General features: G+C 55.4%; 7 protein-coding genes across 7 annotated transcripts; all 7 read right to left on the bottom strand.

The window, feature by feature from the left end:
* Positions 1–1,643: 1,643 nt before the first annotated feature.
* ABB37_03480 (putative mitochondrial hypothetical protein) lies at positions 1,644–3,959 on the bottom strand (the record flags this gene model as incomplete). Its single annotated transcript, XM_015800836.1, has 1 exon — positions 1,644–3,959. The coding sequence occupies exon 1, from the start codon at positions 3,165–3,167 to the stop codon at positions 1,644–1,646; it is 1,524 nt and encodes a 507-aa protein (XP_015660843.1). The 5' UTR covers positions 3,168–3,959.
* Positions 3,960–4,552: 593 nt separating this feature from the next.
* Positions 4,553–6,636, bottom strand: ABB37_03479 (hypothetical protein; the record flags this gene model as incomplete). The annotated part of the gene is made up of 1 exon (XM_015800835.1): positions 4,553–6,636. Exon 1 carries the CDS (start codon positions 6,335–6,337, stop codon positions 4,553–4,555), a length of 1,785 nt encoding a protein of 594 aa, XP_015660842.1. The 5' UTR covers positions 6,338–6,636.
* A 421-nt stretch (positions 6,637–7,057) lies between these two features.
* On the bottom strand, positions 7,058–8,797 carry ABB37_03478 (hypothetical protein; the record flags this gene model as incomplete). Its single annotated transcript, XM_015800834.1, has 1 exon — positions 7,058–8,797. One exon carries the CDS (start codon positions 8,795–8,797, stop codon positions 7,058–7,060), a length of 1,740 nt encoding a protein of 579 aa, XP_015660841.1.
* A 690-nt stretch (positions 8,798–9,487) lies between these two features.
* On the bottom strand, positions 9,488–11,397 carry ABB37_03477 (hypothetical protein; the record flags this gene model as incomplete). Its single annotated transcript, XM_015800833.1, has 1 exon — positions 9,488–11,397. Exon 1 carries the CDS (start codon positions 11,387–11,389, stop codon positions 9,488–9,490), a length of 1,902 nt encoding a protein of 633 aa, XP_015660840.1. The 5' UTR covers positions 11,390–11,397.
* Positions 11,398–11,870: 473 nt separating this feature from the next.
* On the bottom strand, positions 11,871–13,351 carry ABB37_03476 (hypothetical protein; the record flags this gene model as incomplete). The annotated part of the gene is made up of 1 exon (XM_015800832.1): positions 11,871–13,351. Exon 1 carries the CDS (start codon positions 13,236–13,238, stop codon positions 11,871–11,873), a length of 1,368 nt encoding a protein of 455 aa, XP_015660839.1. The 5' UTR covers positions 13,239–13,351.
* Positions 13,352–13,797: 446 nt separating this feature from the next.
* Positions 13,798–14,846, bottom strand: ABB37_03475 (hypothetical protein; the record flags this gene model as incomplete). Its single annotated transcript, XM_015800831.1, has 1 exon — positions 13,798–14,846. Exon 1 carries the CDS (start codon positions 14,662–14,664, stop codon positions 13,798–13,800), a length of 867 nt encoding a protein of 288 aa, XP_015660838.1. The 5' UTR covers positions 14,665–14,846.
* A 410-nt stretch (positions 14,847–15,256) lies between these two features.
* Positions 15,257–16,579, bottom strand: ABB37_03474 (hypothetical protein; the record flags this gene model as incomplete). Its single annotated transcript, XM_015800830.1, has 1 exon — positions 15,257–16,579. The coding sequence occupies one exon, from the start codon at positions 16,577–16,579 to the stop codon at positions 15,257–15,259; it is 1,323 nt and encodes a 440-aa protein (XP_015660837.1).
* Positions 16,580–17,852: the final 1,273 nt, after the last annotated feature.

The following is a 17,852-nucleotide window of genomic DNA, read 5'->3' as shown; positions in this document are numbered from 1 at the left end:
ACAAACCACACAAACCACGAGACCTACGCCCTTTTGCTGTGAGAAGGTAAATGAGTAGAAACGAAGAGATCGAGATGTGATCAACACGTGAAAAACGGAACTCAATAATAATCATAAAAAAAAGGTGCGCGTAATCCAGGATGACTGCGGTTTCGATGGCGGAAAGTTGAAAGCAATCAATTCATCTTCTTCATGTTGTCACCTTTAAGTGACGTTTCCGGCTCTCTTTCCTTCGAGACCCCTCAGCTCCTTCGATCGTCTCAACAGCAGTCATATCAACACGAAAGACTAACAAAAAAGATGCGGTAGGAACAAAGCTCTACACACAGAACTTCTAGAAAGTAGAAGAGACGTTATTTTCCTCACCATACAAATATCACGTTGAACTCAACAATAGTGTTTCCGTTCTCAGCAAAAAGGAGACGCCTTCCACGTCAAGCGAACTACGCCTCTGCCACGTAAACAAAGCGTCCACCTTGAAAGAAAAAAGAAAGAACCGCAGTGCAGAACCCGCTCAGCGTACTCATCAAAGAGTGACACGGTGGCAGCGCACTAGTTTGTGGACAGCTGCGAAACGACAAAAAAGAAAAGAAAAAGGCGCCTTTCACGCACCCCACTGCCGTACAATTGAACGCGCGCAATGCACGGCTGCCAACGCGGGCAAACAGAGGGGAGATGAATGCGTACGCGCGAGAAGGAGCATAAACTTGGCAGCAAAGAGAAAAACAACGGTCGTATAGGTAAACAAAGATATATATATATATATATATATATACGTGTTGTTGTGCAGAACATTCACACAGTTCTGAGAACAATTGGGACTATTTTGGGGTTTCTTTTCTTCCTCTGTCTCTCCCACTCCTTTCGTCGCCACAAAGCCTGCGCTGAAGATGGACTACAACAGGTGTGTGTGTGTGTGTGTGTGTGTGTGTGAACGACAGAGAGAGGGATCAACAAAATAACTGAAGGCGCGTCGCCTTCGTGGTAGAGTAAACAGCAGTTCGGAGAACAAACGAAAAAGGTTCAAAGGCAAAAGAAAAAAGAGCAAAGCAACGGAAACAACAACAACAACAAAGAAAAGTGGAGCGGTGTGACGGTACTTCCAGGGGATTCCCACAGAAGACATCTGAAAAACCATGTATATAGATTTAGCCACGTAGGAGCAAAGAAAAAGAAGAAAAAAATACCCGAACCGTTCCTTCACTGAATCAGAATCGAAAAGAAAAAAGAAGAAGACAAGAAAGAAGTCCCTTTTGGATGGTGGAGAATTCTCCCTTCGGCGCTAACACATTTGCTGTCTCGTTTCTCACGCTGGCGGGGTACAGAAGAGAAAAGGGCTCGAGCGAGTAAGGGCCAACACACGCAAAACAGAAAGATCAACAGAAGAAAACAAACAAACAAAAAAAGAACAGCACAAGCAAAAGCACAGTACGTAAGAAGCGGTCAATGCTGTGCCATCACACACCCGTCGCAGCCAAACACACACACAATCACAAAGCCGTTGAACGACCACGTAGTGCTCAGTAGACACGGGGATAGACGGCACGTGACGCATTCAACTGCACCGTCCATGCTTGTGCGGGGGAGAATGCAGAAAGAAAGAGAGAGGCAGGATATGCAAATACATCCACACCGTCAGATTCTCAGTGCCGCCTTTTCACGTAACGAACAACACCAGCACCGATGGCGGCAACGGTGATCAGTGACACCACGACCTTCGTGCTTACAAATCGGGAAGGCAACGCGCCAGCAGCAGCGGTAGTACCATTGCCCGTCTTCTGCGCATTCGCCGTCGCCGTCTGCTGCGCCTGCGCGGTGCGCGTCATCTGATCAAAGCAGTCGCCCAAGGTTTGACGCATCGGTGTGAAGACGACACCGAGCTCCTCCCGGGCGCGACGGTTATCGAGGCGCTTGCGCACGCCCAGGCTGCGCCACAGGAAACGCATGTTCACGCTGTTCCACAGCACCACCGAGGCGATGGCGAGAGTAACCACCGTCCAGGCGGTGTGCGTCGGCGGTGTGAGCTGCGGGTAGAGTTCCTTCATTGTGCGGCACAGCTCCGGCAGACTTACGCACTCGTTCGAGATGATGATGCGGTGGTCGCGCACCTCGGGCACCTCCAACGCGCGCACGTGCGCCTCGGCGACATCGCGGACGTCGACAAAGTTCCAGCTAAGGTTGGGGCAGAAGGGGAACAGCTTGGACGAGTTTGCGAGGCCCTCAATCGTCACCATTGCCTCACTTGTCTCGTCCGTCAGGCTGGGGCCGATAGAGATGGAGGGCAGCAGCACAACCAACTCCACGCCCATCATCTTTCGCAGCCGCCACGCCTCCCGCTCAAAGACCAGCTTCGCGTAGGGCAGCGGATCCGCCTCGGCCGTGGCGACGCCGTTCCAGCTGTTCTCGTCGAAGAGGCCGGACGGTGGCTCGGGCTCCGTGATGTGCATTACCGAGGACGCCGCACCGGTCAGCACAACACGTTTCACCGTTGACTTACCGGAGAGTCGAATGCCGTCGAACAGTGCACGAACCGCCTTTGTGTAGAGGCCGACGGGGTCCTTTGCTTGCGAGGAGGCACTAGAGCAGCCGCAGTGAATGATGTAGCGGCAGCCGCGAATCACATCACGCAGGGAGTTGGAGTTGGTGACGTCCGCAAGGACGATCGCCAGGCGCTGCGCGACATCCCGGTTGGCGCTGTAGAGGTCCATCAGCTTCTGATGCCGCGCCGCGTCCGGCACCGTCATGCGCACGCTGTACCCCGCATCGAGCAGCCTCGTGACGACGTGACTCGCTAAGTATCCGCTCTCGCCAATCACCAACACGTGGATCTTCATCTTCGCCGCACGCGCCTTCTCCTTCTCGTTTTCAGAGGAGATCTGATTGAGGATGCTGCTAGGAGGTATGATGCGCTGTGGCTGCCCCACCGGGCTCGTCACGCCTGCCTCTTCGTCGGAGAGGTCGGCATTGCCCGCGTTGAGGTCTAACGCGCTTCCAGAGAAGACCTTCTGAAACGTTTGCGCGCACGGTTGCGGACGCACCGGCTCACCGGCTTCCGTGAAGAAGTCGGCACCAGGGCCTAGGACGTGGGGGTGCTCCACTAGATTTGGTCGCAGCACCGTGTCCATGTCCTCAAGGGACATGCAGCTGCCGGAGAACACACGAAACATTTGTTTGTTTTTTTTGCTTTTACTCAGCTCTCAGTCGTTTGGGTATACTTTCCGTTCGTTTGATGGTGTTGCCTTCGCTCGTGTGTGTGTATGTATGTACGCAATCCCCGTCCAATTACAGTCTCCTGCCGCGTCGTCAACACTTTCTTCTTCTGTGCGTTGCAGCCAGTTCGTTTTGTGTGTGTGTGTTCCCGAAGTCACGAACACCGTCGTCGACCCAAAAGGAGAAGGAGAAAGAATCCAACAACAACAACCAAAAAGAAAAAGCCGCTTCGGCGCTAATCAAAGAGAAATTACGGCAGCCAAATGCACGTCGAGTGTCCGTGAGACCCAAACGGTTCGTCAAGTTACGGAAAAGACGCAGTTAAGGGAAAAAAAGGGCAATACCACCCAAAAGGAGACGGCGTCGTGGATGCTGATGGTACCTCGTTCCTTTGGACACACGGCACCGTGAGCAATCAGACCCGCTCTTCTACACAACCGCTATTTTTGTTTTCCAAATGCGCTAGCTGCTCCGCTCTTCTTCGTTATGTTGTCTGTGCAGCGCGCTCCCACGTAAACACAGACACCAGACAACAGAAAACCACGAGCGGCACGTCAACCGATTGGTTAGTTAAGAAACACTACTACTATTTAAAGGAGGTGAAACAAACTACAAGGCGCGAATAGTGACGGTGCACAGGTCAGCTTATGTTGGGCTAAGCTTTCCTGCGTCAACGTGTTGTGCCACGATGCGTCTTCTATTCATGCAAAGCACTCTTCGTTAAGAAACAACAAAAAAAGATCGTTGCTGGCGTTTGTGGTGAAGAGCAAAGGGAGACAGAAGGAGAGAGACAGAGGTGGAGAGAGCAAACATGGAAGAGGAGGAAATGATCAGGTGAAGAAAACAATCGAAGTTGCAGAGGGCACGGAGTAGCCATTTCATTGGCTTTGGACACAAGACAAAGAAGACGAGAAACAACAGCGCCGGCACCGCTATCGAAAAGGAAAGATGGTTCTTTTTCCCCTTTTCATTGCTCCGCTGCAGGAGGACGCGAGCTTCGCGTAGAAGCAGAAGGGAATGAAGTCGTTGCTTCGCCCATCAACACGCGCGCATTAAGAACGCGGGTTGATCCAGTACGAAGAGAAAACTCTCCAACGGGGTTTTCAAGCGCGACGGGCAGCAGCCGCAAGCGCGAACGCCGAAAGATACGCGTGAGTTCATCCTGTACGAGGAAGACACCTTAGATGAACGGTTATTTCCGCGTGTTACACACCACAGCACAGACTAGCATCAGTTACGGTAATTAAGATACGTACAAGTAGTTTAAAAAGGAAAAAAGAAAGCAGTTCAAGCATAAGTGTGGCCGCCGTCTAAGATGCGGCGTCATCACGCATCTACAACTCTAATGATCAAAAAACACAACCTGTGAGTCTTCCTCTGCATACTGGTTCACCGGTAGTCGCTTGATATCAGCTCGCGTCAAGAGCGGAACAGTAACAGCATCGTCCCCTTCGCCTTCTCGCCGTAGCGGCTGCGAGAGCGACGACATCAACTCGCCGCCCACGTCGCCGCCAGCGCTCTTTCGACTACCGGAGCGGCGCCCGTGCACCCCGCTGTCGTCCGCCGTCTTGCCACGACTTCCCTGTTTGGTGGTACGCCGAGACCGCTGCGGCGCACCACTCCTCCCCCGTCCTTCCTGTCCGTGCCCACGGGTGGGGAGTGTTGTACGCAGATGCGACGCCACCTGCTCCGCAGAGGTCGAACGCGGCCCGCTCAACTCGTCTTCCATTGCGCCGAGCAGCACTGCTGGTTCGCGTTGCTGCCGCTGCACCAGCACATCGCCGACTTCCGTCCCTCCATTTTCCAAGTTCTGCAGCGCCTCGAGCAACTTGTCGTCCATGGATTCGGAGAAGGTGGCAAAGCTGTAGCGGAGCACGTTGCCACGCGTGCCCATTGACGGGCCCGTGAGCCGCTGCTGCAGCCCCAATCCGGCTGCGTGCCGGGGTGGGGACGATCTACTTGGTGAAGCGGACTGCGGCCGCTGCACCGCCATGCGTCCGCCGAACACAGCGCCAACGACATCAGGAGCAGACCGTGTCTGCTCCCGGTCGTGGAACACCGGCGGTGAGTTCGGCGCTGCGTAAAGGGACAGTGGACGCTGTCGCTGACGCTGCTGGGACTCTGAAGTCGGCGTGGCCGCTTCTTCATCCGCCTCGTCCGCCGCCATGCACGCGTCCTGCCGTGCTTCGCTGCTGTTGCTGTATCGGCGGAGGAGGCTGTTGTGGTGGATGTCCCCCCCGCGAGAAAGATTCACTGCGTCTTCCAATGACGGCGGTGCACGCAACGGACTTCCCGCCCGTTCATCTCGCGCATCAGTGCCCTCACAGCGTGGCAGCGGAAGTGCGCGTTCGCTTGCTATCGGGGACGGGGCCCCGGTCCCCGTGACGCTTTCTTGCATCTGCGCCTTCTCCCGCAGAGTCGCCTGTTGCACCAACACTGCCGCCTCCATTAGCATCTTCGCTTTGAGAAAAACTGGAACGGCCGACCAGTTTGAGTATCGCGACGCCCACATTGCCACCGGCGTCGCCGACCCCGCCGCCACGTTTGGCCGCACCCAGACGAACGACGCCTTTTGCGCCAGCGCGCTGACCGGGCCAGCCCGCACGTGGACCGCCAAGAAGCGCAGCTGAAGGCCGCCCTCAAAATCCAATGCATCGCCGTGCTGCAGCCACGCCCACGCACCCACCACCGACAACGCCGTGACGCAGCGCTGCTCTGAACTGCGCCGCGGAATAACTCGAACAGCGCCTCCCGTCCCGCAGAGGCGAACGCGCACGCCGGCAAACGGCAAAGCAGCCGCATCGATAGGGTACACCTTGTCGCCGGTCGGGAGGCCGTGAATGCACCATGTCGTCACTTCGAGAAGCTTGCGAGACCAACGCCGGTCATTCTTCAGAGAGTTGCGGAGCAGGGGACTCTGACGGCCCAAATGCAGCACTGGCGACACGAGAGGACGTGCGTCTCCGGCACCCCCTTCGCTGGTTGTGCCGCTGGAGGAGATAGGAAGGCGAGGCAGCTCGATAAAGCTGAGCGATTCAATCGCGGCGGTGCTCACGTTTTCGTCAACGGAGTATGGCAAGCCACCGACAAAGAACACCCTTGTCGTGGATGTTGAAAGGTTCGACATATTGTTTCTATAGAGCACAGTTCCTAATTGCGAAAAAAAGAAGGAGAAAACGACAGAGCTGTGTGGCACTTCAGTAATACTAGTAGTGAAAACCGCGTTGGTAATATGCAAAAGGGCCCCGCAAGCAAGTACGCAACACAAAATGCGGCCACCAAGCAAGACGTCGCCACAACAGTGCGAGGAGCTCGTCCAGCAGAAGAGAAGAGACCAGTTTTGTATTTCCCTATGTCCGCAGTCCCTGCCAACGCCCTTCCTTCACTTGAAATCTACTTCGGGAAAGGCTCCGCTGTTTCTTTGCTGTGCAAAGGAAAAGAGAAGTAAGCACGGTGCGTACGCAGAAGAAAGGGAGAGAGGACAGAGTGATACATTTTTTTTTTTGAAGTCGTAAAACAGCCGATGAGAGAGAGCAGGCTATATGGTCAAACCGAAAGACACAAGCAAGGGAAGAAGTGACGTACGGAAATATCCAGTTTTCGTTTGTGTGAGACGCGTGCCATTTGGCTCTGTGCAACAAGCATTTATTTTGGTGTGTTTCGTGCTCGGTCCCTTCAGAAGAAAACTTTTCTTTAATGTCCAAGGTGGAGTACGCGCAGCATGCAACTCTAGTGGAGCAGACGCACAGGTTCCAACAGGGAATGGGAGGGGTAACACCGCAGCAAGGAAGCCGCGCCAGCCAACCCGCTTCAGCGCTGAGGAGAAGACTCCATGTGCAGCAGTCAATCACGCAAAAAAGGCGTCGAGCCGTTCTGCCCACACCTTGGCAGACTCTACAAACGATGGCGCTGCGGCAGCCAATGCAAGCGCGCCGTTGTGGCGCAAGTCGGCAGAGGTGCTCATCAAAACCAGATTCGACTCCATGCTCAGGCCGACGCCTCCCCCAGCCATGTCCTTTCCAAGCAACGCCCCTTGCAAGAGCATCTCGTAGACCCGCATTCGCTGCACAGGAGAGGTGGGCAGTCCGTTTAGCAGCGCCACGTACAGGTACAGATGCTCCGCTTCGCGATCCAGCGTCACCAGCATGTTCAGTGTGTCAGAGACGGGCAAGGTGCAGGTGTCATTCGCCGGATCCAGCTGCAGCGGCGCGGGCGTCGAAAGAAAGTACGAGAGATGACTGAGCGCTTCCTCTGTTAGCACGTCGATGCTGTCCAAGAGAGGGCAGAGCGTCGTGTGCGAAGGCAACCCCGATTCCTCTTCCTGTTGGTTGTGCAGCAGTCTCCCATTCTCAGGGAGAACCTCCCTCTTTCGTTGGCTCAGCTGCCCTTGTAAGTCAGCCAAAGCCAGTCGAGTGGAGAGTAACGCTTCGTCCTTCTCGTGTAATTCGTACTTGAGGCTGCGTATCTCGCCTTCCATGGAATGCAAGAGTTCCTGCAGCTTTGCTTCCTGCCCTGACGAGTCCTCTTGCAGTTGGCGCCGTTCCCCTCGCAAGAGGTCGAGCTCTCTGACGAGCTCTTCTTCCTTCACGCGCCAGCGCTGTGCAGCGGCCTGCTCCGCTTCAACAATGCCTCTTTTCGAAGCCGTCAGCGCCGTTTTGAGACGAGCGACTTCTTCTTCTTGCTTCCAGTCTGCGTGGGCGTCGGCGGCCTGGCGCGCGACCAGCTGCAGCTGTTCTCGCAGGCGGACGTTTTCAATGGATAGGGCGGCGACCTTCGCTTCCATGTTGTGACAGTACGCCTGGGCACCACCGTAAGCCGTGGGTCCCATGTCCTTTTCTGTTTCAAGGTCCTCGGTGGGGGTCCATGGGTCATGGTGGAGCCGGTGCTGATGACGGTGTTCGACGCATGGGTGCACATTGTTTGCATACCCGGTTGGTAGGACGGCAGAAGCTAGTTGAGGAGAGGAGGCAGGGAACGATGACTGCTGCGTGAAGGACCGCGCTCGAAACTGTGCAGTGCCATCCCGGGCGTTCTCTGCGCATCTCGGCTGTATTGGTGGGGAGTGCGTGGCAGTCAGAGCAGCGGAGGAAGCTGCTGCTGTTGTCGCGACAGGGGCGCCGGACTGCCGCACAGTGCCTAAAAGGAGTGAATCACGGCGCAGCGGAGAGGTGGGACGCCACGTTGGTTCATCGGCGTGGTGGTCAGCGCGTCGCGTTGGGGTTTGCCGCGATCCGTCCGCCGGCGCATTGTCTGAATTCGGCGAGTCTTCGTACACCTGTGCACCGCCGCTGCCGTTGTGGAGTCGATGGGAGTCAGATGCTACCTGCTGGAGACGCAGAATTGCTCCATCGAAGAGACCGGCATCCTCGCCACTAACGTCATCTCGCAAGGCGGCACCGTTGAACGAGAGAAGCTGTTGCTGCGGCGGTATCCCGGTGGCCTTCTGCAGATATCTTTTGATTCGCTTCGCCGTGAGTGTTAGCACTTCACCTTGCACGACTAACTTGTACCTGTAGCCGTCCACGTCGGAGAGGACGTAGATGCACCTTGTCGGCCCCGCGCCGCCGCCGTCATGAATTGATGTCATTCTCCAAAATCAAGGCGCATTCAAACACGGCTGTTAACATAATACGTATATGTATTCTACTCGTACCTCTACGTCTGATCGACGGTCAATACTCTTTGTTTTCGAGAAGAAAAAAAAAAGAGTACGCTCTATGCTGTGTGAGTTGTATGAGGGGATCCTTAATACAAAATAGATCCAAAGTGTTGACGTAGCTCGTGGCGGTTTACGGCGCAATACGTTGGCCTTCTTGTTGTTAACAAAAGAAATAGATATTTAAAGCAGCAACAGCGACGGGAAGCGTTATTAAAGGAACTCAGGCGGGGTCGTCATCTTGCAGCAACAATAACATCCGAAAAGCACTCACACAACAACAACAATAATAATAGTGATAACGGACAGATAGAAAGAGGAACGATGAAACCAATGCCGCACCAACACAAATTCTTGATGATGCAAAGTAGAACACCGATTTTGAGCACGTGTCACGCATGACAACATCATGAGCGGCGCCAACATTATTTCAGCCACGCACTCGTCACGTTTGGTCAATTCGATACACATTTTTTTTTCTGCTTTGCTTCTTTCAGTAGTTGGAAGCCTGGAAAAGAGGCAGGTCATATAGAGGCTAATAATATACATATCAGTGCAAATATAAAACGGCAATAGTATTAGTAATAATAATAATAAACTGTACCGCAAGAAAACAGTCTGTCACTGTTCCTGCGTCAGGAACGTGGTGGACGGCTGCGTCCTCTCACGCGCTGCTCGACCAGTGTATTGGAGCTTCGCCTTCGCCGCCAGCTTCGCCACCTTCTTCTGCAGGTCTTCCTCCGTCGGTGCGTTGCTCACTTCATCCATGTGGAAGCCCCAGGCGGCGTCGAAATCTTTCGTGGACTGTCGCACCATGTACCGCGCCCCCATGCATACCTGCTCGCCCACGACAAGACTCGCTACGCCCTTCACCGTCATGCCGATTTGCTGCAGCGTCAGTCCTTCTGTGACCTTCTCGTACTCCACCTGCCGGGCACGCGCCACCTTCGGCTGGATGGGCGACGCCCCCATGTACCGCCCCGTGATGCGAGTGTCGGTCACCTGGTCGTAGAGGCTATCATCAATGAAGCCCATGCTGCACCGCATGTACTTGTGGGCAATACCGCCGTGAATGCGTTGGAAGGTGGAGCTGATAAACTGCACCTTCCACGCCCAGTGGAAGTACGCGGTGGGGGTCCAACTGTAGTCGATTTCATTGAGCAGCAGCAGCGCACGCTGCAACTTCTTCTGCATCCCCCACTCGATCAGCAGTAGGCGGCTGCGGCGCGCAGGGAAGGGCAGACCCAGGATGGCGTCCAGCGAGCTCTCCGCCTCGTCCAGCATCGACCACAAGTGTGTCTCGGCGATCTCCTTCAGGGCAACAAAGCCCGCGTACTCCTCACTCTTCGCCTCCAGTGACAGAAGAACAGAGGAAAAGTTCTCTGTGTCGCCGAGGAGACGCACGCAGCGGCCGAGGAGCACAAGCCGCTTCTCCGCCTCCGTCGCGTCCACGGCCTCGGCGGTGCGCATGAAGGCCATCGTGTACTGCAGCATCCACTCCGCAGAGTGGGCGATGGCAATGGCTTTGTAGGCTTTCGGGAGCAAACACTCCCGCGTGTACGCCTCAACCTCTAACGCGCCGTGCAACACAATGTTCTCTACTTTCGATGCAACCGTGCTGGGTGAGGGAGCCGTGGTGGAGCCTGCTTTTGCGGCTGCTGCTGGCGATGGGGAAACGTGGTCTTTCACATGATCCTGAGCGCCTTCCTCCGCTCTTTTCCCTTCTTCTTCTTCGACTTCGTGGCAGTCCGGCACGCACAGATCTTCGTCCAGGTGGCCCCGCTCCATCACCTCCAGCGCACGCGAGATGGCATCGAGCAACGTGGCGAAGTCCAGCGGGCTGCACTGGTGCGAGAGCGCCTCTTCGACAATGTTGATGTTCTCTTCCACCTCCACTCGGCCGTCGCTGAAGGAGTTGGTGGCCCGGTGAGTGGAGCGGAGGTGCTTTAGGAAGGTCCCCAGGTCTCCGGGGCAGTTCTCCCGCAGCTCCTCCGACGACGCGGAGGAAGCGAGGGAGGACGTCATCACCGCAGCGCGTGCGGCATCATCTTCCTCGTCCTCCGCCTCTACCTCGGCAGCGCCTTCGTGTGTGTCCACCTCGGCGGAGATAGTAGCCGCGTTGAGGGCTGACGTGCGGTCCTTGTCTTCCTTCTCCTTCCCGCCAAAACCTGCTTGCCGTGCGGTGCGCCAGTCTTTAAGGTCCATCCTCTCAAACATTTTCTTCTCCTCCGGCTTTAACGGTGGAAGAGCCTTGCGTGGGTGGTAAGTGCCCTCTTTCAGCGAGGCGACGGCGAGCTCGCCGAGACCTTTGGCCAGCGTCAGGTGCTCCACTTGTCGATCTCTCGCCGCCTTCTGCTGGCCTCGAAAGCCCTCCACCAAATCCCTATCTAGCGCATCGCGAGAGTACGTTGTCGCCGCGCTCGGCAAATTTGATGCCGTCGCCGTCGTGGTGCCATACGTGTTGGAGCCACGCCGCGTCATCGGCGGCTTGGCCGGAAGGCGAGAAGCGTCTCGGTGGTTCATCGGCCCCTTTGTTGAAGCGAGGACAAAAAGAGGAGGGGAAGGGAGACGAGACGAGACGAAAGAGAAGTGGTCCGCAGAGAGAAGAGGAGAAAACAAACGGCGGCCAACGCACAAACAATAGATACATGTATAGTAATAAAAGAGAAGCTTTGGCGACGCGCACCACGCGCCACCGACGCTCAGCGTCCTTCCTAAATCAGCGCTTTTGAATAGGGAGCGAAACAGCGTCGGCACTACGGTTTCCTCCTTTGCTTTTTTTTCTTTCTTTGAGTGTTTAAAATATGACGTGTGGTGAATCGATGCGACAATGTAAGAACGAAAAGAGGATGCGTATTTCGGTAGCGAGGTACAGCGGACATCAGCCATCGGAAACGCGCTGTGGACGTACATGTTTGCTTGCGTACGCCCAATGGCGGGGTGGGGGAGGGCAGATCTGACTGCGTACCTAACCCGTCACTGAAGCAGTACAGAGGTGCGTAGCTCATATCACGAGGTCCTTCGTGAGGAAGAACCACAGTAGAATCAAAAAGGCCGCAGCGACGATGAGCGCGGCGAACCAGCTTGTCTCCTCCATCAGACCTGTGTAGTTGCCAAAGTAGAAGCAGATTTGAAAGATGTAATCTCTCGGGTGCCGGTGCGCTTCGAGAGTGGAGCCGTCTACCGTTTCCACGCACAACTTGGCCGAGTGCTCCGTCACCTCGCTCTTCAACTGCACGGGGCCGTCACAGTTGGGGCTGCGAACGAGACGCAGACGCGCGTCCGTTGGAAACTGCGCTCGACACGTAAGCGTGTCCGGTGCACGCGGGGAGCAGTAATATGAGTAGAGGAGCGTAAACTTACTCCTTTGCCGTGCCTGCGACGACAACTGTGCGGAAGGATAGCTGCGCCATGAAATGGTAATCACCACCTCCGTTGGCGCAACGCCGTCTTCGGCCCCTGGCTTTCCACTGTGAATCACGATGGGACTTACCACATAGTAGAAGAGTGGCTTCGTGCGATAATGAGGAGAAGTAGCATCCGTCGAAGCCTTCGTGCCCTGCTGGCCGCCCTCTGCTGGTGCCTTTGTTGGCTGTGGTAGCCCAAAAGGGGTGGTGCCGTAAGGAGGCCTCGATGACACTAAAGACGATGCGTGTGGGAAGGGCGCCGTTTTCTGAAGCGGACGCAGCACGCCACCGTTGTCGAAGTCGCATTCCGCTACATCACCCGCGAAAAGCGTGTCGTTGACGCAGATAAGTAGGTTGTCCTTCAGCCGCCCACACTCGCTCATGGGGAAAAGGAACGCGTACCAGCCTTCCTGTAGCTGCGTAAGCAGCGTCGAGCCGCCATGCGCTGAACTCTGTGGAGGAGCAGACACCGCCCCTTCTTCCTTACCCTGGATCTGATTTATGTGCTGCTGCGTTTTCGAGTTGGAAAGCAGCGTATACGTCTCTCGTAGGCGATAGGAGCATGTTTTCAGAGTCGTGTCCATGTGCAGGGAGCACTGCGCGCATGGAACAGGCTCAGCGTCGCAGATCGAGTAGAGCGCAAAGAGATCGACGTTGCCGTCTTCTAGCGAGCGAGAGTGCATGATTTGTGTGTGAAGCTGACGACGACGCTCTTCGGCAGAGGCGGACGGGTTGAGCTCGCCTTGAAATGACGGCAACGGATTCTCCGACGCGGCTGTGCACTTTGCTGCCTGCACATTCTCCTCAGCCTCAGTGTCCGGCGTCGTGGAGAGCGGAGCGTAGGACGACGCTGAAGTCACCGACACAGGTGGGCGGTAGCGCAATCGATAGAGCCCGGAAAGCGGTGGGCGGCGATATGGCAAGACGCCCACCGGCCCACGGTCGCTTTTGTCTTTAAGGGGCATGATTTCAGTTTCTTTTCCCTTTCCTGCGTGTGCGTTCGCAGGTGACAGAATCGAGATGCACCTGCACAGCAAAATGAATATCAAATGATGCTCGATTTTATTCGTATAGCTCTTAAAAAGCCCAATAGAAACGATAAAGAAGAGGGAGGTGAAAATGCGTCCGCGAGAAAGAAATCGAGGACAGATGAGAAGAGGTACAAAGGCTGGAGCAGTGAAGCAGCACTTTCGCGACGCTTTATTTTCAATCACTGAAGAAGAGAAAGATGAGGGCATTGTTATCAGATGCATTATTAATAGTAATCTAAAAGCAAATGCATATTCATCTCTGCTTTTTAAGCTCTCGCCTTCAACACGTATCTGTTACTTCCTTGCTCATTTTAATAATGTCCGCTAGACTCGGCTGCTATGCAGCAGTCTCATTACTCCATGAAATCGCAGCGCAGACTGCGAAGTTAAAGTTAAACGTACACGTTAGTTCAAAACACCGCATCGCATCGGCGAGAGCGCATAGCGACAGAAACAAAAGTAGAAGATCGCAGCTCGTTTCTCTTCGGTGCGTCTATGCGCATTTGGAGAGCTCTGTCTTATCCTTCTTGGTAGAACTCTGACCGATCGTGTCATCATCATTGTCGCCGTCGGAGTCATCGCTGCTGCTGCTAACTGAACTCCAACCGCTAAGACTGCTGCTGCTGCTGCTGCTGCTACTGGTGCTCGTACTACTGCTACTGCTGCTGCTGCTGTCGCCACCCGCGTCTGAATCAGAATCAGTCGGGTCCGCGGCTTCCGCCTTTGAGGTCGGACGAATTGCGTGGCACAACAAACACTCCCGGTGCTTCGCCGGAATCATAACTTTGCAGTGTGAGCAGTACCAGTAGACGGTGTCCAGCTGATGCGTCGGCGGACCCCATTGCACCTCCGACTCATCAGAGTTGACGTAGTACACGTGCCGCGTGCTGGAGTCGTAGAACTCGTACCAGTCCTCACCGATGTGCGAGTAGACACAGTCGCGCGTGTCGTGCATGCCGCCACAATCGCGGCACAAATACCTCTTTATCCGGCACTGCGAGGCGTTGTGACCGCGCTGCGCGCACTGCCAGCAGCCGAGTTCCGCGTCCATCATGGGGTAGTTGCCTGGGTGCTGCTTTAACAGTTCGCAGTCGATCGTCCAATGGTTCTTGCCGCAGATGTGGCAGTGAAAGTCGCGCGGGACCGGCGGCTTCTCGGGATTCGAGGAGGACCGACGCTTGTTGCTGCGCTTGCGGTGCTCTGAGGGGCGGCTGCGCGTGCGCTTGTGATCAGGGCTGCGGCTGCGGTGGCGCTTGCGATCATGGTCACGATCACGGTCACGGTCACGGTCGCGGTGAGTGTCGCGGTCGCGGTGACTGCGGCGGCGCTCCTTTCGATCTGACCGGTGGTTCCGACTCATCGGGGGTAATTATGAAAAATACAAACAAACAACTAGACAAAGCGACGTCGAGAAGGAGTAGAAAGGAAAGCAGCAGTCTCAACGGCTGCAGTTCCACGATTTCAACAGCAATGGTAGTGGTAATACTAGCCGGCCCAGATGCCCGCCTAAATTTGTGTCGACCGCAAACGCTGCCCTCCTCTTTTTGGTACGTGTAAGCGAGGTCAACGAAGACGCGAAGGAAAGCGCAGGGTAGACAAGAGAACGCGGAGAAAGCCAAAATAATGGTGAGAAGAAAGAAAACAGGCGCAGTATCGTTCCTAACAATAACGGAGATGTTTTCAACAGCGCCGTCACAACAACAGAAATAGTTGTATTGAAGCCAAAGACAGCTTCGTTCTCCTTTTACCATATTGCTGCCATCTTTTTCTTTATGGGGTAATGCGAAGGATTTATCATATGTTTCTTTATACAATGATAAAGTACGTCTTCACGCAGTGGCGGAAGACAACGCAGGACGCACCGCAACCAGCCTTTCGCACTTCAGTAGCAGAATCACAAACAGCGGACGAGCAAGAAATGCAAACAACAACATAAAAACCTCCCCGTCTGCTCAACTGCACAGACCACCAGCGGCTCGATCAGCCTTCCAGAGCGCCTCACCTTGACGGATAACAGCGTCTGTCACCGCCGCCTGACGGGCGTACACATCCGCGCTGCTCAGATACGACTCAGGCGCTGTACCGCAGGACAGCCGCCACATCTGCGCCGCCTCGCTGTCTTTCTCGCAGACCGGCGCCATTGCCTGCAGGCAAATCTCCTCCCCCGCCTTTAACGCGCGCTCTGGCACCACGAAGATCCACTTGCCCGCCGCTTGCGCCTGAAAGTCGTAGTGGAAGGTGTGGCGAAAGAAGGCGTTCATCTTCTCCGCGCAGCGGTCGCGTGCGGTTCGGGCCACGATGTAGGTGTTGGTGGCCGTGCCGCCGTGCGGGAAGAGGTGCACCACGGGCACGATTCCGATCGAGCGCACCGCGCCGATGGACAGCGGCGTCGAGTGGGACAGGGACAAACTCACCGCCCACCGCAGGTCATCGGGCGGGACTTTGTTCACGAGCGGGCCGCCGTTCACGTAGTTGCGAATCATCTGCAACAGAATGTCCGCGAGGCCGGGCTCGTTCGGGTCGAAGACGACGTCGTCCTCGAAGTACGGCGCATTCTGCAGCGTCGAGACCTTCCCCAGCAACTCGGCAAAGAGGAAGCGCGGGTCCGTCAGCGGACTACTCCGCGCAGTGATCAGATCCGATACGATCATCCCAAGCGAGGCGAAGAAGAACTGACAGATGTCGGTGTCGGCGTTGTCGCCGGTGTTCAGCTTGTGGAACTCCGCCTCGCGCTTGGCGTCGTACAGGTTGTTGCGGTCATCCCCGTCTGCCCCGTCGCTGCCGGCCTCCGTGTTGGCGTCCTTGAAGCCGATGACCAAGTTCTCAGGGATGGCGAGCAGCGGCGTGTACGGCGCCACGTCCGCCTTGACGCGAAAAACGTGCTCGCGATACGCGGTGCGGTGACGCGTCATCTCCACACTCGGGTGGATGAAAACGTGGTGGTCGTGGCACCACATCATTAGCTGGTAATAGGCATGCGTGTCCGCCAGGTAGGAGAGATCGAGCGCGTACTGCTTGTAGAGGCGGCGGCGGTGCATGGCATGAAGGCGAAGCATGTTCTGTGGAGCGGTGTCGGCGTGCCTCGCTACTTGTGTCCCTTCTTCTTCTGCGTCTTTGGAGGTGTTTCCTTTGAGGCTGGGAGGCGGGTCGAACGCAACCGCGACCTCTTGTGTGATCTTTCTTCGCTGATGTGTCAGTCCCCCCCACCACTCATCGCACACATTCTGCGAAGAACCGGCTGTGTCGCAGGCACAGTACACCGCAGGTGACTCCATCGGCTTGCACTGCGAAAGTTAATTAAAGTGAAACCTGTTTTGGTAAAACGATCGAGTACTGCCTTCCGAAGCAGGGTGAAGGAAGTGATTTCCTCCGGCATTGAGGCATCAAAATGAAAGTAATAGAATTATACAAGGGTCAGAATAAAGTGAATAAGAGCTTCGTGTGGAAGTCAAAGCCTCGATTGAAGCCGCATTCATTATCGCGTTCTTCACCTCGTACTCGAGGAAAGATGCTTACTACCTCCAAGATGAACAAGGCATGATTGAAAAAGGTTGCTCAAACTATGCGTGGTGCGACTAGAAGAGAGCTCCGCTGTGCATCACTTCCCACTGACATTGTTATCTCTCTTTGGTTCAATTTCTTCTTTCATGCTTCAGCACCTACACCGTGAACTCTCGTGCCATTCACATTGGCTCGCGGTCCTTCAGTATGCAAAACTACGACGGTAAACCACAAACAGTACCACGTCTTCTACGTTCACACTCAACGCTAAACCTCCAATTCTGGGAGTTTGATGATGGCTGGAAACTCACCGTTGGAGCATTCGAACCGAGAGAGACTCCGCGGCACAGACAGCGCACACATACACGCCGGCAATCTCCGTCCACAAAAATCACCACTATACGATAGGCAAGGCGTATGAGCAGCGGTTGGTGTGACGTCACCACACTCGACACGAGGCAGGGCACTCCACAGCGTAGCACTACACCGGAGCCATCTGGGAGTTAAATGATGGCGCAGCACGCATCAGTCTCGCGTCCTGTCCGAGGAACACTCCCGCACAACGGAAACACCCACAGCAGACACCACCGCAGCTGCACCGCAACGCAGCACTCCAACGAAAGTGGCTGCTGCGTCTCGCAAACACCGGCAACACAAGCAGAAGCGGCAAAGCACAAAGCACAAGAGCAGGCAGCACGCATCGTCAGTTCGGCAAAATAAAAGGGATCGTCAGCGGTGCATCGGAGGCTATTAGTAATAGCAAGAAATTTGTCATCACAAACGCGCAGCGGCACGCAACAGCACAGTCAGCAGCAACGGCAACGGCGCGGCGCACCCTCAGATCGGAGCGAAAGGTGAAGTTCAAACGGTGATCGTCAGCGGTGCATCGGGAGGTTAGTAGTAGAGAGGACTTTGTCATCACGAGTACGCGAGCGCACGCCACACACCGCCGCACCTCCTCCACAGCGGCACCCTCTCACGCCGCTTTGGTAGTGCACGTAGCCGAATGGAACCGATCAGCTCACACTGCGTAGCAGACGTTTCTTT

The sequence above is a fragment of the Leptomonas pyrrhocoris genome (genome assembly GCF_001293395.1).
Source record: "Leptomonas pyrrhocoris isolate H10 chromosome Unknown, whole genome shotgun sequence".
Taxonomy (NCBI): Eukaryota; Euglenozoa; class Kinetoplastea; order Trypanosomatida; family Trypanosomatidae; genus Leptomonas; species Leptomonas pyrrhocoris.
The sequence above is the reverse complement of the archived record's forward strand: the minus strand, read 5'-3'. Positions and strand labels throughout refer to the sequence as shown.